This window comes from Tubulanus polymorphus, chromosome 4, assembly GCF_964204645.1.
Source record: "Tubulanus polymorphus chromosome 4, tnTubPoly1.2, whole genome shotgun sequence".
In the NCBI taxonomy this organism is placed as follows: domain Eukaryota; kingdom Metazoa; phylum Nemertea; class Palaeonemertea; order Tubulaniformes; family Tubulanidae; genus Tubulanus; species Tubulanus polymorphus.
The window spans coordinates 1981066-1997437 of record NC_134028.1 but is presented as its reverse complement, the minus strand read 5'-3'; the positions used below and the strand labels follow the sequence as shown (position 1 = coordinate 1997437).

General features: G+C 37.7%; 5 protein-coding genes across 9 annotated transcripts; 1 reads left to right on the top strand and 4 right to left on the bottom strand.

Moving 5' to 3' along the window:
• Nucleotides 1-1008: 1008 nt before the first annotated feature.
• LOC141903217 (transmembrane protease serine 3-like) lies at nucleotides 1009-2831 on the bottom strand. Its single transcript, XM_074791289.1, has 6 exons — nucleotides 2740-2831; nucleotides 2504-2669; nucleotides 2244-2362; nucleotides 1557-1700; nucleotides 1322-1464; nucleotides 1009-1227 (listed from the first exon to the last, which is right to left on the bottom strand). Exons 1-6 carry the CDS (start codon nucleotides 2795-2797, stop codon nucleotides 1069-1071), a joined length of 789 nt encoding a protein of 262 aa, XP_074647390.1. The 5' UTR covers nucleotides 2798-2831; the 3' UTR covers nucleotides 1009-1068.
• Nucleotides 2832-3088: 257 nt separating this feature from the next.
• Nucleotides 3089-6563, bottom strand: LOC141903210 (monocarboxylate transporter 14-like). 4 transcript variants are annotated; one of them, XM_074791275.1, is made up of 5 exons: nucleotides 6420-6563; nucleotides 4690-4986; nucleotides 4421-4561; nucleotides 3378-4277; nucleotides 3089-3292 (listed from the first exon to the last, which is right to left on the bottom strand). In XM_074791275.1, the coding sequence occupies exons 2-5, from the start codon at nucleotides 4907-4909 to the stop codon at nucleotides 3165-3167; spliced, it is 1389 nt and encodes a 462-aa protein (XP_074647376.1). In that variant the 5' UTR covers nucleotides 4910-4986; nucleotides 6420-6563; the 3' UTR covers nucleotides 3089-3164. The 4 variants fall into 4 exon arrangements, with proteins under 4 accessions (XP_074647376.1, XP_074647378.1, XP_074647379.1 ...); XM_074791277.1 differs by having other exon boundaries at nucleotides 6432-6515; XM_074791278.1 differs by lacking the exon at nucleotides 6420-6563 and adding an exon at nucleotides 5078-5398.
• Nucleotides 6564-6617: 54 nt separating this feature from the next.
• LOC141903204 (uncharacterized) lies at nucleotides 6618-12445 on the bottom strand. 2 transcript variants are annotated; one of them, XM_074791257.1, is made up of 12 exons: nucleotides 12250-12445; nucleotides 11457-12074; nucleotides 10833-10965; nucleotides 10002-10268; nucleotides 9714-9910; nucleotides 9052-9289; nucleotides 8923-8970; nucleotides 8751-8837; nucleotides 8498-8646; nucleotides 8280-8402; nucleotides 8081-8165; nucleotides 6618-7984 (listed from the first exon to the last, which is right to left on the bottom strand). In XM_074791257.1, exons 2-12 carry the CDS (start codon nucleotides 12051-12053, stop codon nucleotides 7614-7616), a joined length of 2295 nt encoding a protein of 764 aa, XP_074647358.1. In that variant the 5' UTR covers nucleotides 12054-12074; nucleotides 12250-12445; the 3' UTR covers nucleotides 6618-7613. The 2 variants fall into 2 exon arrangements, with proteins under 2 accessions (XP_074647358.1, XP_074647359.1); XM_074791258.1 differs by having other exon boundaries at nucleotides 8923-8949.
• Nucleotides 12446-12506: 61 nt separating this feature from the next.
• On the top strand, nucleotides 12507-15008 carry LOC141903219 (dynactin subunit 5-like). The gene is made up of 7 exons (XM_074791294.1): nucleotides 12507-12672; nucleotides 12757-12825; nucleotides 12928-13046; nucleotides 13576-13687; nucleotides 14097-14199; nucleotides 14274-14380; nucleotides 14459-15008. The coding sequence occupies exons 1-6, from the start codon at nucleotides 12625-12627 to the stop codon at nucleotides 14369-14371; spliced, it is 549 nt and encodes a 182-aa protein (XP_074647395.1). The 5' UTR covers nucleotides 12507-12624; the 3' UTR covers nucleotides 14372-14380; nucleotides 14459-15008.
• Nucleotides 14999-16286, bottom strand: LOC141903220 (mitochondrial import receptor subunit TOM22 homolog). The gene is made up of 3 exons (XM_074791295.1): nucleotides 16106-16286; nucleotides 15476-15718; nucleotides 14999-15277 (listed from the first exon to the last, which is right to left on the bottom strand). Exons 1-3 carry the CDS (start codon nucleotides 16157-16159, stop codon nucleotides 15191-15193), a joined length of 384 nt encoding a protein of 127 aa, XP_074647396.1. The 5' UTR covers nucleotides 16160-16286; the 3' UTR covers nucleotides 14999-15190.
• Nucleotides 16287-16372: the final 86 nt, after the last annotated feature.

The following is a 16372-nucleotide window of genomic DNA, read 5'->3' as shown; positions in this document are numbered from 1 at the left end:
GAAAATCTCTTGGATTTGATATTCTTCTTTCACTTACGACATTAAACCGCAGCATTTATCCTGAGCGCTAATTTTGTCGTAAACAATTCTATTACAGCATATCTGGGTATCCTTGTGATATGTCTCGTCGCCGCAGCATCCCATCTTACCGTAACGATCGTACAGCCACGTGCCGCAGCACAGGTGCGTACAGGTACGATACAGCGTGCCACTGCAGCAGCTGTCGTACTGTTGCCTGGGAACGAGTTTATTGTTGCAGCAGATGTATTTCCAAGGTTGTTTGGGAGTCCAATCGGCGCATTTCAACTTCGGCATGTACCAAATTGGAGTTCCGGAACCGTGCCAGAATATTTTCTTACCAAATGCATTTTCAAAACGCCTGAATCCAAAATTACACAAGTCAAAGAATCGTGTTATGTTACATCGTGTATTTGGGTGTTAACCTTTTGCATATCGTATTTGAAACTCACCCGTAAGAATAACTCACAAACAATATCAAGAAAACTAAAAGAGGTATTTTTTCATCCATCATGGCTGCGTTCTAGATTCTTGTAATTTTTTCGAGGTGAATTATGAATAAAATGACGACATGCTTCATTATTTCATTGGACAGTGAAACTGGGTAACATCGTGTTGCGTTTGATTAATTAACTCATGGAGACTATTGAAAAAAAATTCATAAATAGCGTCACAGGTTGACATGATATACGACATGATTAATCGTTATCATAGATCAATAACGTAAGTAATTCGAGAACGCCACGATTTACAACAACTTGTAAAAACATTCCTAATATATCATACAGTAAACCTCACTTAACTCGAACACGGCCAACTCTTTTTACTAACACGGTTGAAAACGAAATCATTTTTCTGACTTCCTAACGCGTTTTCCTATCCCTATAACTTCGCTCCAGTTTGTCCGAGTAAGGTTATGATGAGATCATTCAGCCATACAATTCTCCAAGGACAAAAATAATTCACTAAATTCTATCGGTATACCTGTATCATAAGCTTTATTTAACAACTTAATCTTTAGATTACACGTATAATAGTTTTTCAAAGTGATTAATGTCGGTTTTGTTTTATCCAGTCGAGGTAACTCGTAACCCGCGTGTAGATACCAGGAACGCCGATCTGGCCGCACTTTCTCGCACCCCACGATACAACGCCGTAAAGTTTGAACATTCGATCCCGCATACAGACTAGAGGCCCGCCAGAATCACCCTGATGCATCAACGAAAATTAAGATCCAATAAGCGAAAAATGAAAATCTACTGCTCAGGAATCTCACAGCGCAACATATTCAGAATTAACTTACGTGGCAAGCATTTTTCGTCGTTTGGCCTCCAGCGCAGATTTGTGAATCGTAAATATCGTATTTTCCGTAGGCCAACTGGCAAACGGAATTCGGAACTATTTCAACATCTACATGTTGCAAACGAGTCGGTAGAATCGTATGACCTTGGTGAAAATATAAGAATATTCTCTTTCACATTAATGAGATATAAACGAGTACAAGTGATATCGTCAAAGCCGTGTTCTCTAAAACGTACCAAGATCGGAGTATCCCCATCCAGACACGTAACAAACGTCGCCGATCTTCGGACTGTCTCTTACGTTTCTCGGTAATGGAACTGCAGAGGTACCCTTATCAAACTGTATTGGACGGTCGACTTTGATAATCATAATATCAAAACCTTTATTGGAAAATTTTTTGTTGAGTAATAAGATAAAAACCTACTATCTACAGATTAAAAGAATTCAAAAACAAGAATTTATTTATTTATTTATTTTCATTTTGCCGGTGACGCCTGACGATGATCTCTAGGGTGAGATCGAAACGTCGTGTATTCTATATATTTTAGACTGAATAAATAAATTCTTGTTTTTAAATTCTTTTAATTTGTAGATAGTGGGTATTTATCTTATTATCCGTTCACCACGTTTGAGTGTGGTTATCGTTCTATTGTTTGTTGAGAATTACATTTTAATCATAGGGAGTGGATCCAGGAGACACAAGCCCATCAAATGTTTTTGAGTGCCATTTTTCATTTTGTCAACAAAGACAATATTCAGTGCAGGAGTGCAGTAGTTTTTTAGGTCGTCGAAGTGCCCGTTTGGGATATGGCGACTCCTTCAGAATTAGCGTCTGGAATCGCCCCTGGATCGGCCCCCATATTCTGCTGAGTAGTGCAGTGTGTTGATAAAGTTTTATTGGACAATCAGTTTATGCGTCGTACCTTTCGTAACTTTTTTGTAACTATCGTGTTGTCTCATATCGGTAACATGATACCGCCTGTCGTCAGGTATATACATATTGAAGATTATTCCCACCCCGACTTCATAATCGCTAGGTTCCCTGTGAAGAGATTCGTAAGTGTTTTTAAGTACATGCATGGTCATAATGTAGGAAGAAAATTAACGAAATATATTCTAAATATCTACGAAAGCGCTATAAGGTTTGGCGCTTTTCGTAAAATACTATCATCATCCATATTACCCGTATCTAAAACAATGAGCCGCGGATAAAATCGTCAGAGAGTCAATTATTGTCCCACCGCACACGTGTTTCCCGGCATACTGTATAGTCACTTGCCAGGGCCATTGTTTCTCTATTGAATTTGTTCCAGATATGATCCTCCAGTCTCCCTTTCCAGTCGTAAACCCTAAACACAATCAGAAACGCTATCATTTTCGGGCTATCGATTTCATGGAATCATCGGAAGGTATACTTACCGAAACATGTAGACGCTGTTTCTATGATTAACAAAATAGTTACTGCTGATCGGAACATTGTGGGAAAACTATCATCAAATGAAATATGTACCTATGCTTTTATTTCTGCCTTATCGAGAATTTTCTTATCATACTTTGATAAGGAGACGGTGCTATTTTATTTTCCAATTTCGTTCTCACATGGCACAACCATTGAAATTGTGTGATGTAAATCAAGTCAAAAATTAAAAAGGCGAACCGTATGATCGTTCGTGGTTCACTGTTCATCGAATTCTATAAATTCAATTGCTGATATTTTCTCCGTTCGATATCCCATAAAATGAACAAACAATTCGTAATATTTCAATTATTAGTAAATAATGTATTACAAAAGAACCTATTAACACAGTAAAAGAGTTATTTCAAGTAATATCCGGTGCTTTAGGTCATACTTTTTGAAGACTTCTAATTTGTTTTATCCAGGCAGGCAGTAAAACTATGACGCTCAAAAACGCTATAGCAGCCGCAAAATAAAACGAATTCTGATAATCGCCGGATAGGTCATACAACACCCCTGTAAAATAATAAAAACAACGTTAATTATACGGAAATAGTTTTTCTTTAAGAAAGATTTCATTTTTGAAATATTTTTCATCGACCTGCAAGCGGTCCACCAGCGCTATAAAAAGCCCCGGACACAACCATCAAATAGGCGAATGTAGTTTGAAGGTTTTCATCACCGAGTTGATCGACGAGCACAATTTGAGGAAGCGATCCATATCCTGACAGGGCTAACCCGATCAGCGCACTGACAATCAAAGCACCGACGTAATTACCGCAGTGAGGGAATATAATCAACAGAATCCCGAGAATTATATTACAGCAATTATGAACAGTTAAAGTATCGACACGAGGAAGATGAACCAGGACAGAAATGGCGAATCGACCAACTAAATTCGACAATCCCACGCAGGAGATGGTGTACGAAGCGGTTTGCAGATCGACTCCATAAAGCTGTAAAGTGCCGGATACGATGTGAATATAGACAATAGCGGCACTCATGTAGAGCAGTCCGAAATGCAATAAAACTGAAAGGAATTTCCAGTTTTTGAATAGATAAAAATGAAATAAATCTCGACTATTATGAATAACGCAACGGCGTTTTGTATCATCGGCAAGTTCCATTTTTTCAAACGTTGTATCGTTTACAATATCTGATTTATCCTTCGTGATATTCTCATCATCATCATCATCATCACCATCATCACCATCTTCATCTCGCCCGTTCATAGTTACGCGTTCTTCGCTGGATTCGCGATGACGGATCGGAAGTAAGCACAACGCGACAGCGCATAGATTGAGAGAGATGCCGGCTAGAATAAGCATACACCCGCGCCATCCATAAGCCTCCAACGTTCCGTTAACTATAAAAGTGTACAAGAAAGTCCCGCAACTTGTTCCAGACGCGAACAGACCATTAGCCACCGAACGTATCTTCACCGGGAATTTCTGTATGATGTAAGGGATTAAAGGGACGCAGAAAAAACACAATCCAACACCTGAAATATAGAGGAGATATAACGGGAATTGATCTGGAAAAAAGGCCAAATACCAAAAGTAGTTCAGCATTAAGTAGATAACAGTAAAATCATGCATATACTTTAGATTTTGGACGGAAAGATGCACATTTATATCAATTTACCTGCTATTGCCCATCCGACCATAAGTATATATTCATTAGCAGCTAATGACGACAAAGCCAGAGCAGTAGAAAAAACCATCGCTGCCGTAAATAGAACAGGGCGTAGGCGAAACCATCTCACTATCACATTTGCAAAAGGCCCTAGAATCAAAAAAAGACATTCTGTCGTTATCTCTGTTTTTACATGATTTCCAACGAAGATCAGAAACATAAAATGATTCAATTAATGATTGTAGATTTTTTTTCGCACGCGTCGTACAAAGGCTTACCGAATGTGTAGTAGGTTAGGAATGTCACTGAGCCTAACCAGGCAGCCATAGCGCTCCCGATTTGAAAATAATCCATCCATTCCACGAGTAGTATACCAACTGAATACCTTGTACCACCAGTAATAATGGCTGCTAGTGTACACGCTGATATTATGATAATACTTTCCGCCAACGATGGATCGTCCAATTGAAGATGCTTTTTGTCACGTTCTGTAGTCATTGTGACAATAAACTGTCGCCGTGTTCAACATACACGCTATCCGACGGATAACCCGGAAAATCACGAGCGAATCGCTTCTGAAATATAAATTATCGATATCGAAACCAATTTTGAGACACCCACGTGCAGTAAATGTCTCGTTCCAGACGAGTACGAGAGGCTACTAACCCAGTCACTAAAAGTTTAAGGCGACCTAGTACCAAGTTATATATCATGTGGAGTTTAATCGAAGATAAGAAATTATACAAACAAGACCACGGTGACTGAGCGTACATTTTCTGTCGTACATGGATCTATTTTATGCGTTGTTTAAAATCTATACCTTGAAACAATCGTTTATGAAAACGATTTTTTTCGAAATAATTCCACACGATTGTATTGAATCTACGTACGGTAGTTTTTTGGGCCACATCTTACACAAGAATAATGAAAAAACTTTCGATCTTATGCGTTGTCGTTACTCATTGATTTTACGTATTTCTTACACCATTTCGGAAAACTATTATGTAACACAATGTAAAAAACGATGATGAGATTTCTTCTTTGTTTTGACAGGACATCGTGCATATTTTGTGTTATTTTTCATTGTCTTTTAACTACGTACATTTTACGAACAATGGAATGGTTTTATAAGTGGTTAAACCTACGTAAAATCAATTAATGAAGCGTAAAATCGATTTTCACATCGATTTTGAAGATACGATTTTATCACGATGTCCCCAATCAACTAATCATTGATCATCAAACTCACTTAGATTACTCCAAGTTCAGATTCGTCCGCAACTTGAACTTGTACACTGCTCCATAAAATACATGTTACATAGGAAATAACATGTAATACTAACATCAATACAGGGCAGTACATGACAATAAAATCCCGGGAATAAAATGAACATACAGAGTGAACGAACAGTTTTTTTCAAAAAAATATGTAAGTGACGGAATATCATCTCTAGTATCTTAGGCTAAACAAAAATGATACCTTGTTTCTCCGCGGCGGCCGGGTCATTTTTGTAAAATATGATAAAATTCATAAACAGTTCATTTCTATAGCGGCCGGGTCTGTTATGGTTAAATTGATCACGATTTAAAAAAAGTAATGTATAGGGTAGATAGGCGGCCGGCCGGGTCAACATTTAAGCTCAGCAGAGCGGAGAAACAAGGTATCAATTTTTTTTAGCCTTAAACGGCTTCCCTAGATTTGACAACAGAATTGACAGTTTCACAAACGATTGACGAAATATCACAGCCCGAGGCGTACAATAAAAAAGTATATTTATCAGCATTACAAAGAGTCAGCAACGAAACACTGCAAGCGCGCGCGAGTACGCGCCAAACTTGGCTGTCGTTCCGCCAGACGATTTTAACTTTAGTCACTGCTACACTATTAGTTAACCCTTGAACTACAGTTCAGTATTCTGTGGGGCGAGCGCGTTCTATGTGTACGGTAGCTGAGTATTTATTGGCAATTTAAACTTTGGCAACCTTTAATCAATCAAGAGTGCCTTACCCAAATACGTACTCCTCAAATGTTGGTGTAAATATTTCGTTCACGATGATGCATCATGTAATCCGACTGATATAAGTAACATACAATAAATACTCAATATAGTACCGTACCGTAAAAGACAGATGGCAGCACGCACCAAACAAAATTTCGGCACACTGATAAATCTACATATGCGGCTTTGAAATAAAACAAACGTGACAACAATTTTTGTGCTTTTCTGGTAAAATGGTCTTTATTTATCTAGATTACATGTTTATTACTGAAAATATAAATAAACTCTGGTTAACTTTTCTTGTTCCCCGGTAGCACAATCAGTAATCTTTTAATCAGCTGGATTGTAATTAATATCTTTTCATTTTAAATATAAAATTTCGGTGAGTTCTGTGTTACAACGAGTGAAATTGAGCATATCACCTAATATACGGGTACAGTGTTAGAAATAACCATAACAGTTCCTGAACTTGATATGATATGAATACCAGACATAACGCTTGGTAAAAGTGCAGATCCGCACCTCTCGTGATTGACGCAATCTGCTGAATGACAGAATCCAGGCTAAAATCTCTATACTCTCTCTAGTGAAGATATCTTAAAATTAGCCATTGACAATGTACTGAATTGCTGATGACATTTTGAATCTTAAACAATGATATTTAAGTAATTGATTGAACCGTTTACGCAGAGAGGTGCAGATATGCACTTTTACCTAACGCTTTCCTACAGTTCCTGTTTAGGGAACGATGGCTTCAATAGCCGTACAAATACAAAATCATCTCAATTTACCACGCATATCATTCTCGGCCATTGACCACATTCCCATTTGAAGAATGACCCAGACTGTTTGAATTACAGAAGTACAATGTAATAAAAACAACAAATATTGCTACAGATTATATATTTTTGCATAAATTAAACTCACGATATTATATAAGTTTATAGCACCTACATACATAAGTACGTTTTACATCATTCCAATTAATTACTATTCATAAGAAGATGGTCTTCAACAGAATTCTTCAGACACGTTGGAAGATATACATGAACTGTTTATTGTCTTTCTGTTTACAGAATATAATAAATAATTTTCTGATGCCTTGTATCCATCGAATATATTTAAATAAACCTGATTTTATCAATCGCAGAAAGTAAAAATTACTTCGTCATGGAATGCAGCAGACATGTAAGAGGAAAGCTCTAATACTTTCGAGGTGGAACTCTAGGGGGAATGATGGGTGGATCATCATCATCATCATAATCATCATCTGCATCATCATCATAGAAATCATCCTTACGATTAAGAAACATGTCACTTGATTTCAAGGAAGCAGATAAATCAACAGAGCTGAATTGTCTGCCTCTTGGAGAGTCGCACGGATCATGTTTACTCATTGGAGATGATGGTAATTGATTTGATGACGTAGATGATGAGGAATGCTTTTTGAAGCTGGAATGAGCTTTGTTTGTTCGCGGTGGCAATAAGGGGGGTGGTTCATGGGACCCTGCTGAAGATTCTTCGACACCGCTGTCCTGAAAGCTGATGCGACTACCTCGAGATGATGCTGAACCTGAAACAAATCATATTGTTAAAAAGAAAAAATATGTAGTTTCTGAATTTTTCAATTCCTTCAGGATATTGTTATGTTTTGCACAAGTTGACTTACTAGTGCTGCTTGAACTTATAGTACTTGCAGTTTTTAGATGTCTTTGTGCCATTTGAAATTGTTTCATTGGCTTATAATTTTGTACCTGAAAAACAGTAATGGAAATACAGTACGTAATTTGTACCAAATCAATGTGAGAGGTCTTCAGTGCGAAGGGCACAATTTATGAGGTTCAAAGTAATCATTTAAATGTATTTACCCTTCCATTAAATTCATCACCTGCTCCGATGTCTTTCGATATTTCTGGGTGACCTATTTGAATATCAGCGCCAGTCTTTCCTACATGACTGAGAATATGTGACCGCATAATAGAGAGGTTTTGCTAGAAAATGGATAACAATTTTTTTAGAAATACGAAGAAGGAAAATACGGGTTAAGATTCAAAGTACGGAAATTTTGTTGAAACATTCACCATACCTTATGGCGTTTGAATGATCTTGTATGGCCACCGCTGTAAGTACGGACCCAATCTCTAGCTCTCAAAATCGTTTCTTTCTCAGTGAACTTCTGCTCTGCATGTTCCTTCAGGATTAATAGCAACTCCTCTTGGCTATAATCTCTGCCAGCTGAGAAATGAATATTAAACAAATGAATAAATTTGAGCAAAGCATTCGGGTCACTTGATTTTGATTTTTGAAAATTATCCACTATTTTTGAAGGGTGTCCTTACTATCATCTGGAATAAAAACATCTGCATGTCGACCAGAACAATCGAATGGTGGACTGTAAGTTGTCAATGTATCTGATGAAATGGACCCTAGAAAATAAATAAGATTGGATTTTTCACATAAGTAGCTGGGATTTAGAAAATAAAAATACGTAAATATTTCTGTAATTCTCACCATAAAGATCATCATCTAGTTCTACTACTGGTGGTGGCCAAATATCAGCTAGAAAAAAATAAGCTTAGGCTGACAAAAAAGAATTTCCCTTAATTTTATTGTAAGACAACATGTTTTCAGAAGACTTACATCTTGGGACATGGCAGTAGATATCGTCACCTTCGTATGTTTGTGTTGTGTCAATTCTATTCATAGCCACATAAATCGACTCATCAATGGGTGAGTAGGTATCACTACAGTTTACGCATGAGAACAATTCATCGCCGAACCGCTTATAGTCATAATCAGTACAATGATCAGTTGTTTTTAGCAAATCCATTCCATCTTTGATATTCCAATAGATTTCTCGACCTAACAGTGATGCCTCCTGTAGGAAAAAGAGAAATAATACATTTTGTCACAATTGATAGCGAATGAATAAAGTCAATGACCAACCTCAGTATCATTGTATAATACAGTCAAACTTACTTAATTCGGATCACCTAGGACTGGGAAATTTTGTCAGAATCAAATGAAATCCGAATTATATGCTTTCATTTGAATAGAACAACCTAGAGGGACTGGAATTTTAGTCCAAAATAAGCGAAAATCCAAATGAAACCGATCCGAATTAACGAGTTATACTGTAAAAGAATTTTTCTATTATACAGTTGCAAGGATTCTGGTACCCCAATCATTGGTCACATACCGCACATTATCAATCGTGACAAGTCCCTGTGAGATATGTGCAACTGATAGCTGTGATATACATATACATGTACATGTATTTGAGAATATGCACTCATACTTACGAATTGAGAAAATACATCAACCAGTTCATGATTCCCATGCTGTTCAGCAATGTTCAGAGGGAAATTCCCATCGCAATTTTCAATTGTGTATGCCTGATGAGAAAACGCACGTAGCAGCAATTCTTTACCAAACTCGAGTAGCCCAAACTTAGCAGCAAAATGAATCAGAGATGGACATTCCAATTCACTGGTAGAACCTGCCATTAATCATTAAGATTAACATTGTTGAAAAGCTTCAAACAGTGCAAAATGAATGATCAAAATATTGGAACTGATGAAAATAAATACCTTCAGTATATTGTTGTTTTTCAAACTCGAACGTCTTCAAAAATATGTTCACATCATCAGATAAATCTTTTAGAAAACTCGTCAGCAGTTTGTCTAAACTATCCATACTGCGTATGTTGTACGTGCTCAACATTAAAGAAGCCGGTTGGCTAGCTTGGTTCAATAAACGATCAAAAATGGACTGATTCGTAATTGTGAATTCAGCAGACGCGTTATCTTTAGCGAAGGATGCTTTTACATTGACTGTTAAATCACCAACCGGCATATCTAGATAAATCAGACAAATATCCATGAATGGGATACCGGCAACACCAGATGGCATGACAAAACACCGGGGCCGGTTGCATAGTCATGGCTTAGACTTAAGACCAGTCTAAGACCAACTAAGTTCTTTGGTCAATCTAAGATTCTTTAAAATTTAAGACCACTTTTGGACTTAAGTCACGACTTTGCAACTGGCCCCGGGTTATTCGTAGTGAAAATCAGTTCATTTTCAATGAAATTTGAACTTTACTTTTAGGCTTACAAATGAGAAAATTATCAAACGACTCATCGGATAGATATAAGATTCCCTTTCTCACTAAGTGGATGGTATTGATTTCACTGAAAATTGATTTACTAATCGGAAAATTTGACTCGAAGTTTATTGAAATGTAGAAGAAATTGAAGCGCGGTAACCCAATGCCACTAGCAATCCTGGCGGATTATCGCCGAATCCTCGCTTCCCACAGTAGCCTTGCCGGTATCCCATTGTATTTGGACACCCATTACGTAGATTAGCATTGAAATTTTCTTTCCGACGGACCTGATTTTAGATGTTTGAAATCGTACCTGGCATGATGAATGAATGCGCTCCCGGGTTTAATTTACTCGCTGGCATGGATAACACGCGATCCCCGGATTTCAAACTGATTTCGATGTTTCTGATTTTCGTTTCACACAATGATATCACAGCTACCTCATCCTGGAAAAAATCAAGAATTAAAAGTAGACAATAAATGTTTCTGTGTTTCTCAGCATCGTGTGCGTTGGGCTTTAAATTAGTTCTAAGGCCTTTTTTTTTATCGCTTGGTTTACGGGAACCGCCTCCAAAAATTTAAAGAAACATTAGATTTTTATTCCCGTCTGTGGAACAAATTCAGTGAAAAAACGAGCCAAAAAAATTTTTCACCTCAGCCGAATGAGAATCCTGGCTTGAATGAAAAAAAATTGAAAAACGCGAGGTTCTTTTTTGATCGCAGTGTGCAGAGTTCGAACTTTCCAAGAATCATTTATTGCCCCATCAACAGTTCCCTCTTCCTACAAAAAGTGATTTGATCTCACTGAGGGAATTTAAAAAAAATTTTTTTTTCCTCCTCCGAAATGATATTTTAATAGGTCTACCCCGTAAACCAAGCTATTAAAAAAAAGGCCTAACAAGGTTCTCACTATGTGGTGGTATACGAATAAACTTACTCCTTTACAAACCGTCGATGGAATCAATTTTACTGTGAATCCTTTCCGTTTGAGTGATGATGTCCTGCTCGGTGGAAGCTCTTGACCGCTCGGTCTCCGGCCACCATCACCTGTAATCGGTGCCTGTCGTTTACCTTCGATCAATTCCAATACACGTTCCGTAATTTTTCTTACGCCCGTTTCATCAACGTCTGGTTGTATTCGTACTTTCGTCCAGTTGCGGAACCGCGGTAGTTTTTCGATATTTTTCTGTCCGATTTCATCGACAAATTCTTCCTCTGATAGACCGAGCAAAATCGCGAAGGGCCAATTTAAAATTCCTTCACTTTCCTCAGTGAATCGATTCTTCAATAAATTTTCAATCGAATAAACATCTTCTGAACTCGCACTCAGTTTATTCTGGAATGAGGAAGTTAATAGAAACATAACATTTTTCGCTTCTTGAATTTTGATTCTTGTAGCACTTTGAACAAGAAACAACTCGTCAATGTTCTCCAGTTTCACATTCAGGTTTTTTCTGATCTTAAGTAATTTAGAACGGAGGAATTCTGCCCACTGATGACCATCAGATGCATGGATGATATAGTGCTCTGCCATACTCCTCGTATAATTATTACTCTGAAAATGAACAAATCAATTCAGATATTTGTTTCGAAAATCCATATCTTAATCAGCAACTTACTTGTGATTTTATGTGGGAAAATTTTTGATAGATCCAGTAAAGTTACTTTGTTATGTTGTTATTTATCTATAATTGCCCGACTAGACTAGAGAGAGGGTCAAATTACTTTACCTTCAATTCGGATATTATCTGTTGTCATCTAATTACTTTTTTGTTGAAGAACCAGTTAAAATTTCAGGTCATCGCATACCATCTGATTCGACGTATATTCTAAACAGATTCATTGATCCCGGCCCAAAAACGACGCTATTTTCACGCATATTTGTCATCGAATACCGAAATATTTTGATGGAAAATGTCTAAAGATTTGGGAATTCCCGCAAAATTACTTCCTGGTTGCCGCTATGTAGTGGACTGTGTTTTGGACTTATAACATGGAACCGAACTGTCAATGGTATTCTAAAACATTCGCAGCAATGCCGGTTTTATAGGCGTAATCTACTAACATTCTATCATCATCAAATACGTAGACAAACGCAGATAAATATGGAACTGTCTGATAAATATTACAACAAGCCGGAATACATAGAAACGGTAAATATTTGGATATTTATAGTTAAATTCAATTCATTATTTTATTCTTTTTTGGAGAAATGTAATGATCGTTTTTTTTTCAAGGCGTCCGGAAATAAAGTTAGTCGACAATCGGTTTTGTGTGGCAGTCAGAATATCGTCCTTAATGGCAAGGTAAGGAATTATACCAAATTAGAGGTGAAATTGTGACGATCAATGGCGGTGGTATATAGGGTTCACTTGCACTTCGCTCGTGAATTGATTTTTAAATTTCAGACAATTATCATGGCCGACTGTATAATACGTGGAGATTTGGCAAATGTGCGAATCGGACGACATTGCGTTATCAGTAACAAAGCCGTTATACGACCTGCGTTCAAAAAATTTTCCAAGGGGTAAGAAAAATATGCTCCGTTTCGTTTTTATAGGAAGTGCATATTTTGCCAACACGAATGACATTATCCTGATTAACGTCATTATCCGGATATCTCCTGATTGAATAGAAAATTCTGGGAAAAAGAGAAAACTCGTACGGACCCGTACGGATTACTCTAGAGACTATTCGTACGGGACTAGGATACGCTAATAACTGTCGCTGATTGGCCGATTAACGCCGCGCATGCGTACAGAGGTGCACGACTTAGAAAATTCAAGAAAAGTGTGGAGAATAGAGTTAGAGAAAAATAGCGGATCGAGCGAGACTCGAACCCGGGCTAGTAAATTACTAGCGCAGCATCATTCCACTAGACCACCGAGCTCGCTGACAGTCGGTCGAATGTTTTAACTACATATTGCCTCACTTTACCCTAACCCTATTACTTCCCGTACACATAATTCCAGAGTTATCCGACGGATGCGTACGAATAGCCTACGGAATTATTCGTACGGGTCCGTACGAGTAGCCACTTCGTATCTTTATTGCAGAGTTGCATTTTTCCCACTTCATATCGGTGATCACGTGTTCATTGATCAGGATACGATAGTCAACGCAGCGCAAGTTGGGTCATATGTTCACATTGGCAAAAACTGTGTGATAGTAAGTAAACATTTTCAGCCCTCACAGAAAAGTTTAGAAGATGCTTCATCGGATTGTGTTGATACATGTATCCATCCCGGATGCACCATTAGATATTAAATCAGACACTGTTTGTTTATTCTTATATTAGTTCCTATGTATATCTTATACCCACTATTAATAGTAAAGTTGTAGCCCATGACATGTTCTATGATTTAGGTGCATTTCTAGGTCATTGGTTTCTCTATTTGTTAACCAGGGGGCGTTGAATATTGAAATTGTCCGATTATAAAGCATTTCATCATTATTGGTGGACCCCTAGTTCCAAAATGAAGCCCAATACCTTAAAACTTAGTTCGCTCCAAAAATGTTCCATTGCAAGTCATTACTCCCTACTGGAAAAGAATGATATAAGAACTAATATTTGTAGGGTCGCAGGTGTGTGCTGAAAGATTGTTGCGCGATTGCAGATAATACAGTTCTGCCACCAGAAACAGTTGTTCCACCATTTACCCTGTTCTCTGGGTCACCAGGTACGTAACGAATACCAGTATGAACCCTGTTAGATGCCGAACAAATACTGTAAATAAGTTTTTCCTTATTTCAGGTAAATTTTCAAGTGAATTACCAGAATGTACTCAAGATCTGATGATTGAAGTCACGCGTAGCTATTATCAACATTTCCAACCATTGACTCCAAAATGATTTACAAAAGTAAGCCTTCAAAACCTCATGAATAAATAGCCTTTGCGTTCTGCGCGAATCAGTGTTGAATATCGTTTTCAATTTCAGGCGATTCTTAAATGTATGAATTTACATTGTAATCACCGTGGTGCTGTGGGGTTCTGGCGAAACTTTTTGCAAACTGTCATTGGTTATTATGGATTTACAGGAAAATTAGAGTTGATACTTCAGTCAATTTTTATTTAAGGCTTGGTGAATACTGTTATAAATAAATGATGTAATAAATTTCTCTCTCAGTTCAGTCATATGTTTCTTATCTTGTTAGTTGTGAGGAAAATGTCATCTGGTACATTCAACTTTGGATAACTTGTTACTCGTGGACTGTAAAAAGTTGAATTAGAAACACAAATTAGGACTAAAAAATGTGATCACGACTGAACTGAGGTTGACCAAACATTATTTATGACAGCAAATCATCCTCCGTCAGTTGGCGTTGCAATTCTGGACCACTGACATTAAAGCAGATAAGGTGGGCCTCATACCAGTTCATTGGCTGATGTCATTGTATTTTGCGGTCTACTCGGGCAGAGTCATGAAGCCATCATTATCCCATGAAACAAGGGAAAATATAAGAGAAATAAGGTTCGATTTGATTTGTTCTATACAGGCACTTTTAATTTAAAAACTCATTTCACTGATAATGTACAATACGATATTAGTGTATCACTCGGACTAACAAACATCCAACTACGTATTTCAATCACTAGCGATCCATTCCAAAACTGTCTTCATGGAGGAAACTTAAATACCTTTCCTCGACTAAATGTCTTTTAATCTCTGTTATTGACTGTTAGGCATCCTCATTAGATTTGGCATAGCTCCCATTGGTTGGCTCCCTGAAACGGCTGCATTTGGTCCCAATAAAATCTACAAAAACAAAAGTCGTCACTTCTTAAGTCATTAATATTTCTGTGAATCCCAATTTGTGTAATTCTTTTTACTGAATGTAAGTGGAGAAGTCATCGTAATGATTATTCCAGCTACTAGCGACTTAACTAGTTTGACTGATCACAGACACATATGCCTACAACTTAAGAAAAACTAAAAAGCAACCCAAATTCGAACCTGTCTTTGTTGTTGCTGATGTTGCTCTTCCATTTGAGATCGTTCCATTTCGAACATTAACGGCAGAACTAAAATGGTCGCCGATGAAGCGAACACCCACATTCCCGATCGACCGTACGAATACGCTCCTTTCACCGCGGATACCGACAGATTCACAGCAGACGATACAACGTTCGCTAGAGTCGGCGGAAACATCTCCGTTAAACCGATTAATCGTTCGGTCAACGTCTCATCATCGAAATCCTGGAAATAAACAGAGTAACATTCATGATCGAAATTATTAAGTTTTCCGTACCTGGGGCAAGTTGCACAGTCGTGACTTAAGTCCAAAAGTGGTCGTAAATCTCAAGACTGGTCTTAAGTTGTTAGATTGGCTATAGAACTAAGTTGGTCTTAAATATAAGTCATGACTATGCAACCGGCCCCTGGACACAGCAGAAAGCGGCCTTTTTGATTCGGTAAAGTGTAATTAATGCAATTATGTACAATTCAAGCCCTTCAATATTCTACCAAATCTAAACCGGTTGAATAAAATCTAGTTGGATTGGATTGTTCCTTCTTGAATGTGAACAAATCATTTTACTATTTGAACAAAAAAAAAACGAATTAGAAACTATATTTTCACGCTACCTCATCACCATCCTCAATCTCTTCGATTTTAGCTGGTTCAGCAGCACTTAACATTGTTTAAATTCAGTCTATATCGGTAATGAAAATAAGGGGTAACGAATGTGCAGTGGCGACGGCTTTGAAGGGTTACGGTGCGAGGTTTGTGGAGCCGCATGAAGCGCTGCACAACCCTATTCTACGGATGGTGGCTTCAAAAGGGGTGCTCAATATCTGGATTCGAACCCAATTGAATTGGCGGACTGGTTGCCTGTCCGAATTCTGCGCCAC

Excerpts from the sequence above, each read along its gene's own strand:
- LOC141903217 (XM_074791289.1), bottom strand. The coding sequence starts at position 2,797 with ATGTTCCGATCAGCAGTAACTATTTTGTTAATCATAGAAACAGCGTCT. Across the intron at positions 1,465-1,556 it reads ATGGGGATACTCCGATCTTG|GTCATACGATTCTACCGACT; the intron begins GTACGTTTTAGA and ends ATTTTCACCAAG. Across the intron at positions 1,228-1,321 it reads CGACGAAAAATGCTTGCCAC|GGTGATTCTGGCGGGCCTCT; the intron begins GTAAGTTAATTC and ends TTGATGCATCAG.
- LOC141903210 (XM_074791275.1), bottom strand. The coding sequence starts at position 4,909 with ATGACTACAGAACGTGACAAAAAGCATCTTCAATTGGACGATCCATCG. Across the intron at positions 4,562-4,689 it reads CCTAACCTACTACACATTCG|GGCCTTTTGCAAATGTGATA; the intron begins GTAAGCCTTTGT and ends TTTTGATTCTAG. Across the intron at positions 4,278-4,420 it reads GGTCGGATGGGCAATAGCAG|GTGTTGGATTGTGTTTTTTC; the intron begins GTAAATTGATAT and ends TCTATATTTCAG.
- LOC141903204 (XM_074791257.1), bottom strand. The coding sequence starts at position 12,053 with ATGGCAGAGCACTATATCATCCATGCATCTGATGGTCATCAGTGGGCA. Across the intron at positions 8,971-9,051 it reads CTACTGCCATGTCCCAAGAT|CTGATATTTGGCCACCACCA; the intron begins GTAAGTCTTCTG and ends ATTTTTTTCTAG. Across the intron at positions 7,985-8,080 it reads TATAAGTTCAAGCAGCACTA|GTTCAGCATCATCTCGAGGT; the intron begins GTAAGTCAACTT and ends GATTTGTTTCAG.
- LOC141903219 (XM_074791294.1), top strand. The coding sequence starts at position 12,625 with ATGGAACTGTCTGATAAATATTACAACAAGCCGGAATACATAGAAACG. Across the intron at positions 12,826-12,927 it reads ATATCGTCCTTAATGGCAAG|ACAATTATCATGGCCGACTG; the intron begins GTAAGGAATTAT and ends TTTAAATTTCAG. Across the intron at positions 13,047-13,575 it reads TTCAAAAAATTTTCCAAGGG|AGTTGCATTTTTCCCACTTC; the intron begins GTAAGAAAAATA and ends TCTTTATTGCAG.
- LOC141903220 (XM_074791295.1), bottom strand. The coding sequence starts at position 16,159 with ATGTTAAGTGCTGCTGAACCAGCTAAAATCGAAGAGATTGAGGATGGT. Across the intron at positions 15,719-16,105 it reads AGATTGAGGATGGTGATGAG|GATTTCGATGATGAGACGTT; the intron begins GTAGCGTGAAAA and ends GTTTATTTCCAG. Across the intron at positions 15,278-15,475 it reads ATCAGCAACAACAAAGACAG|ATTTTATTGGGACCAAATGC; the intron begins GTTCGAATTTGG and ends TTGTTTTTGTAG.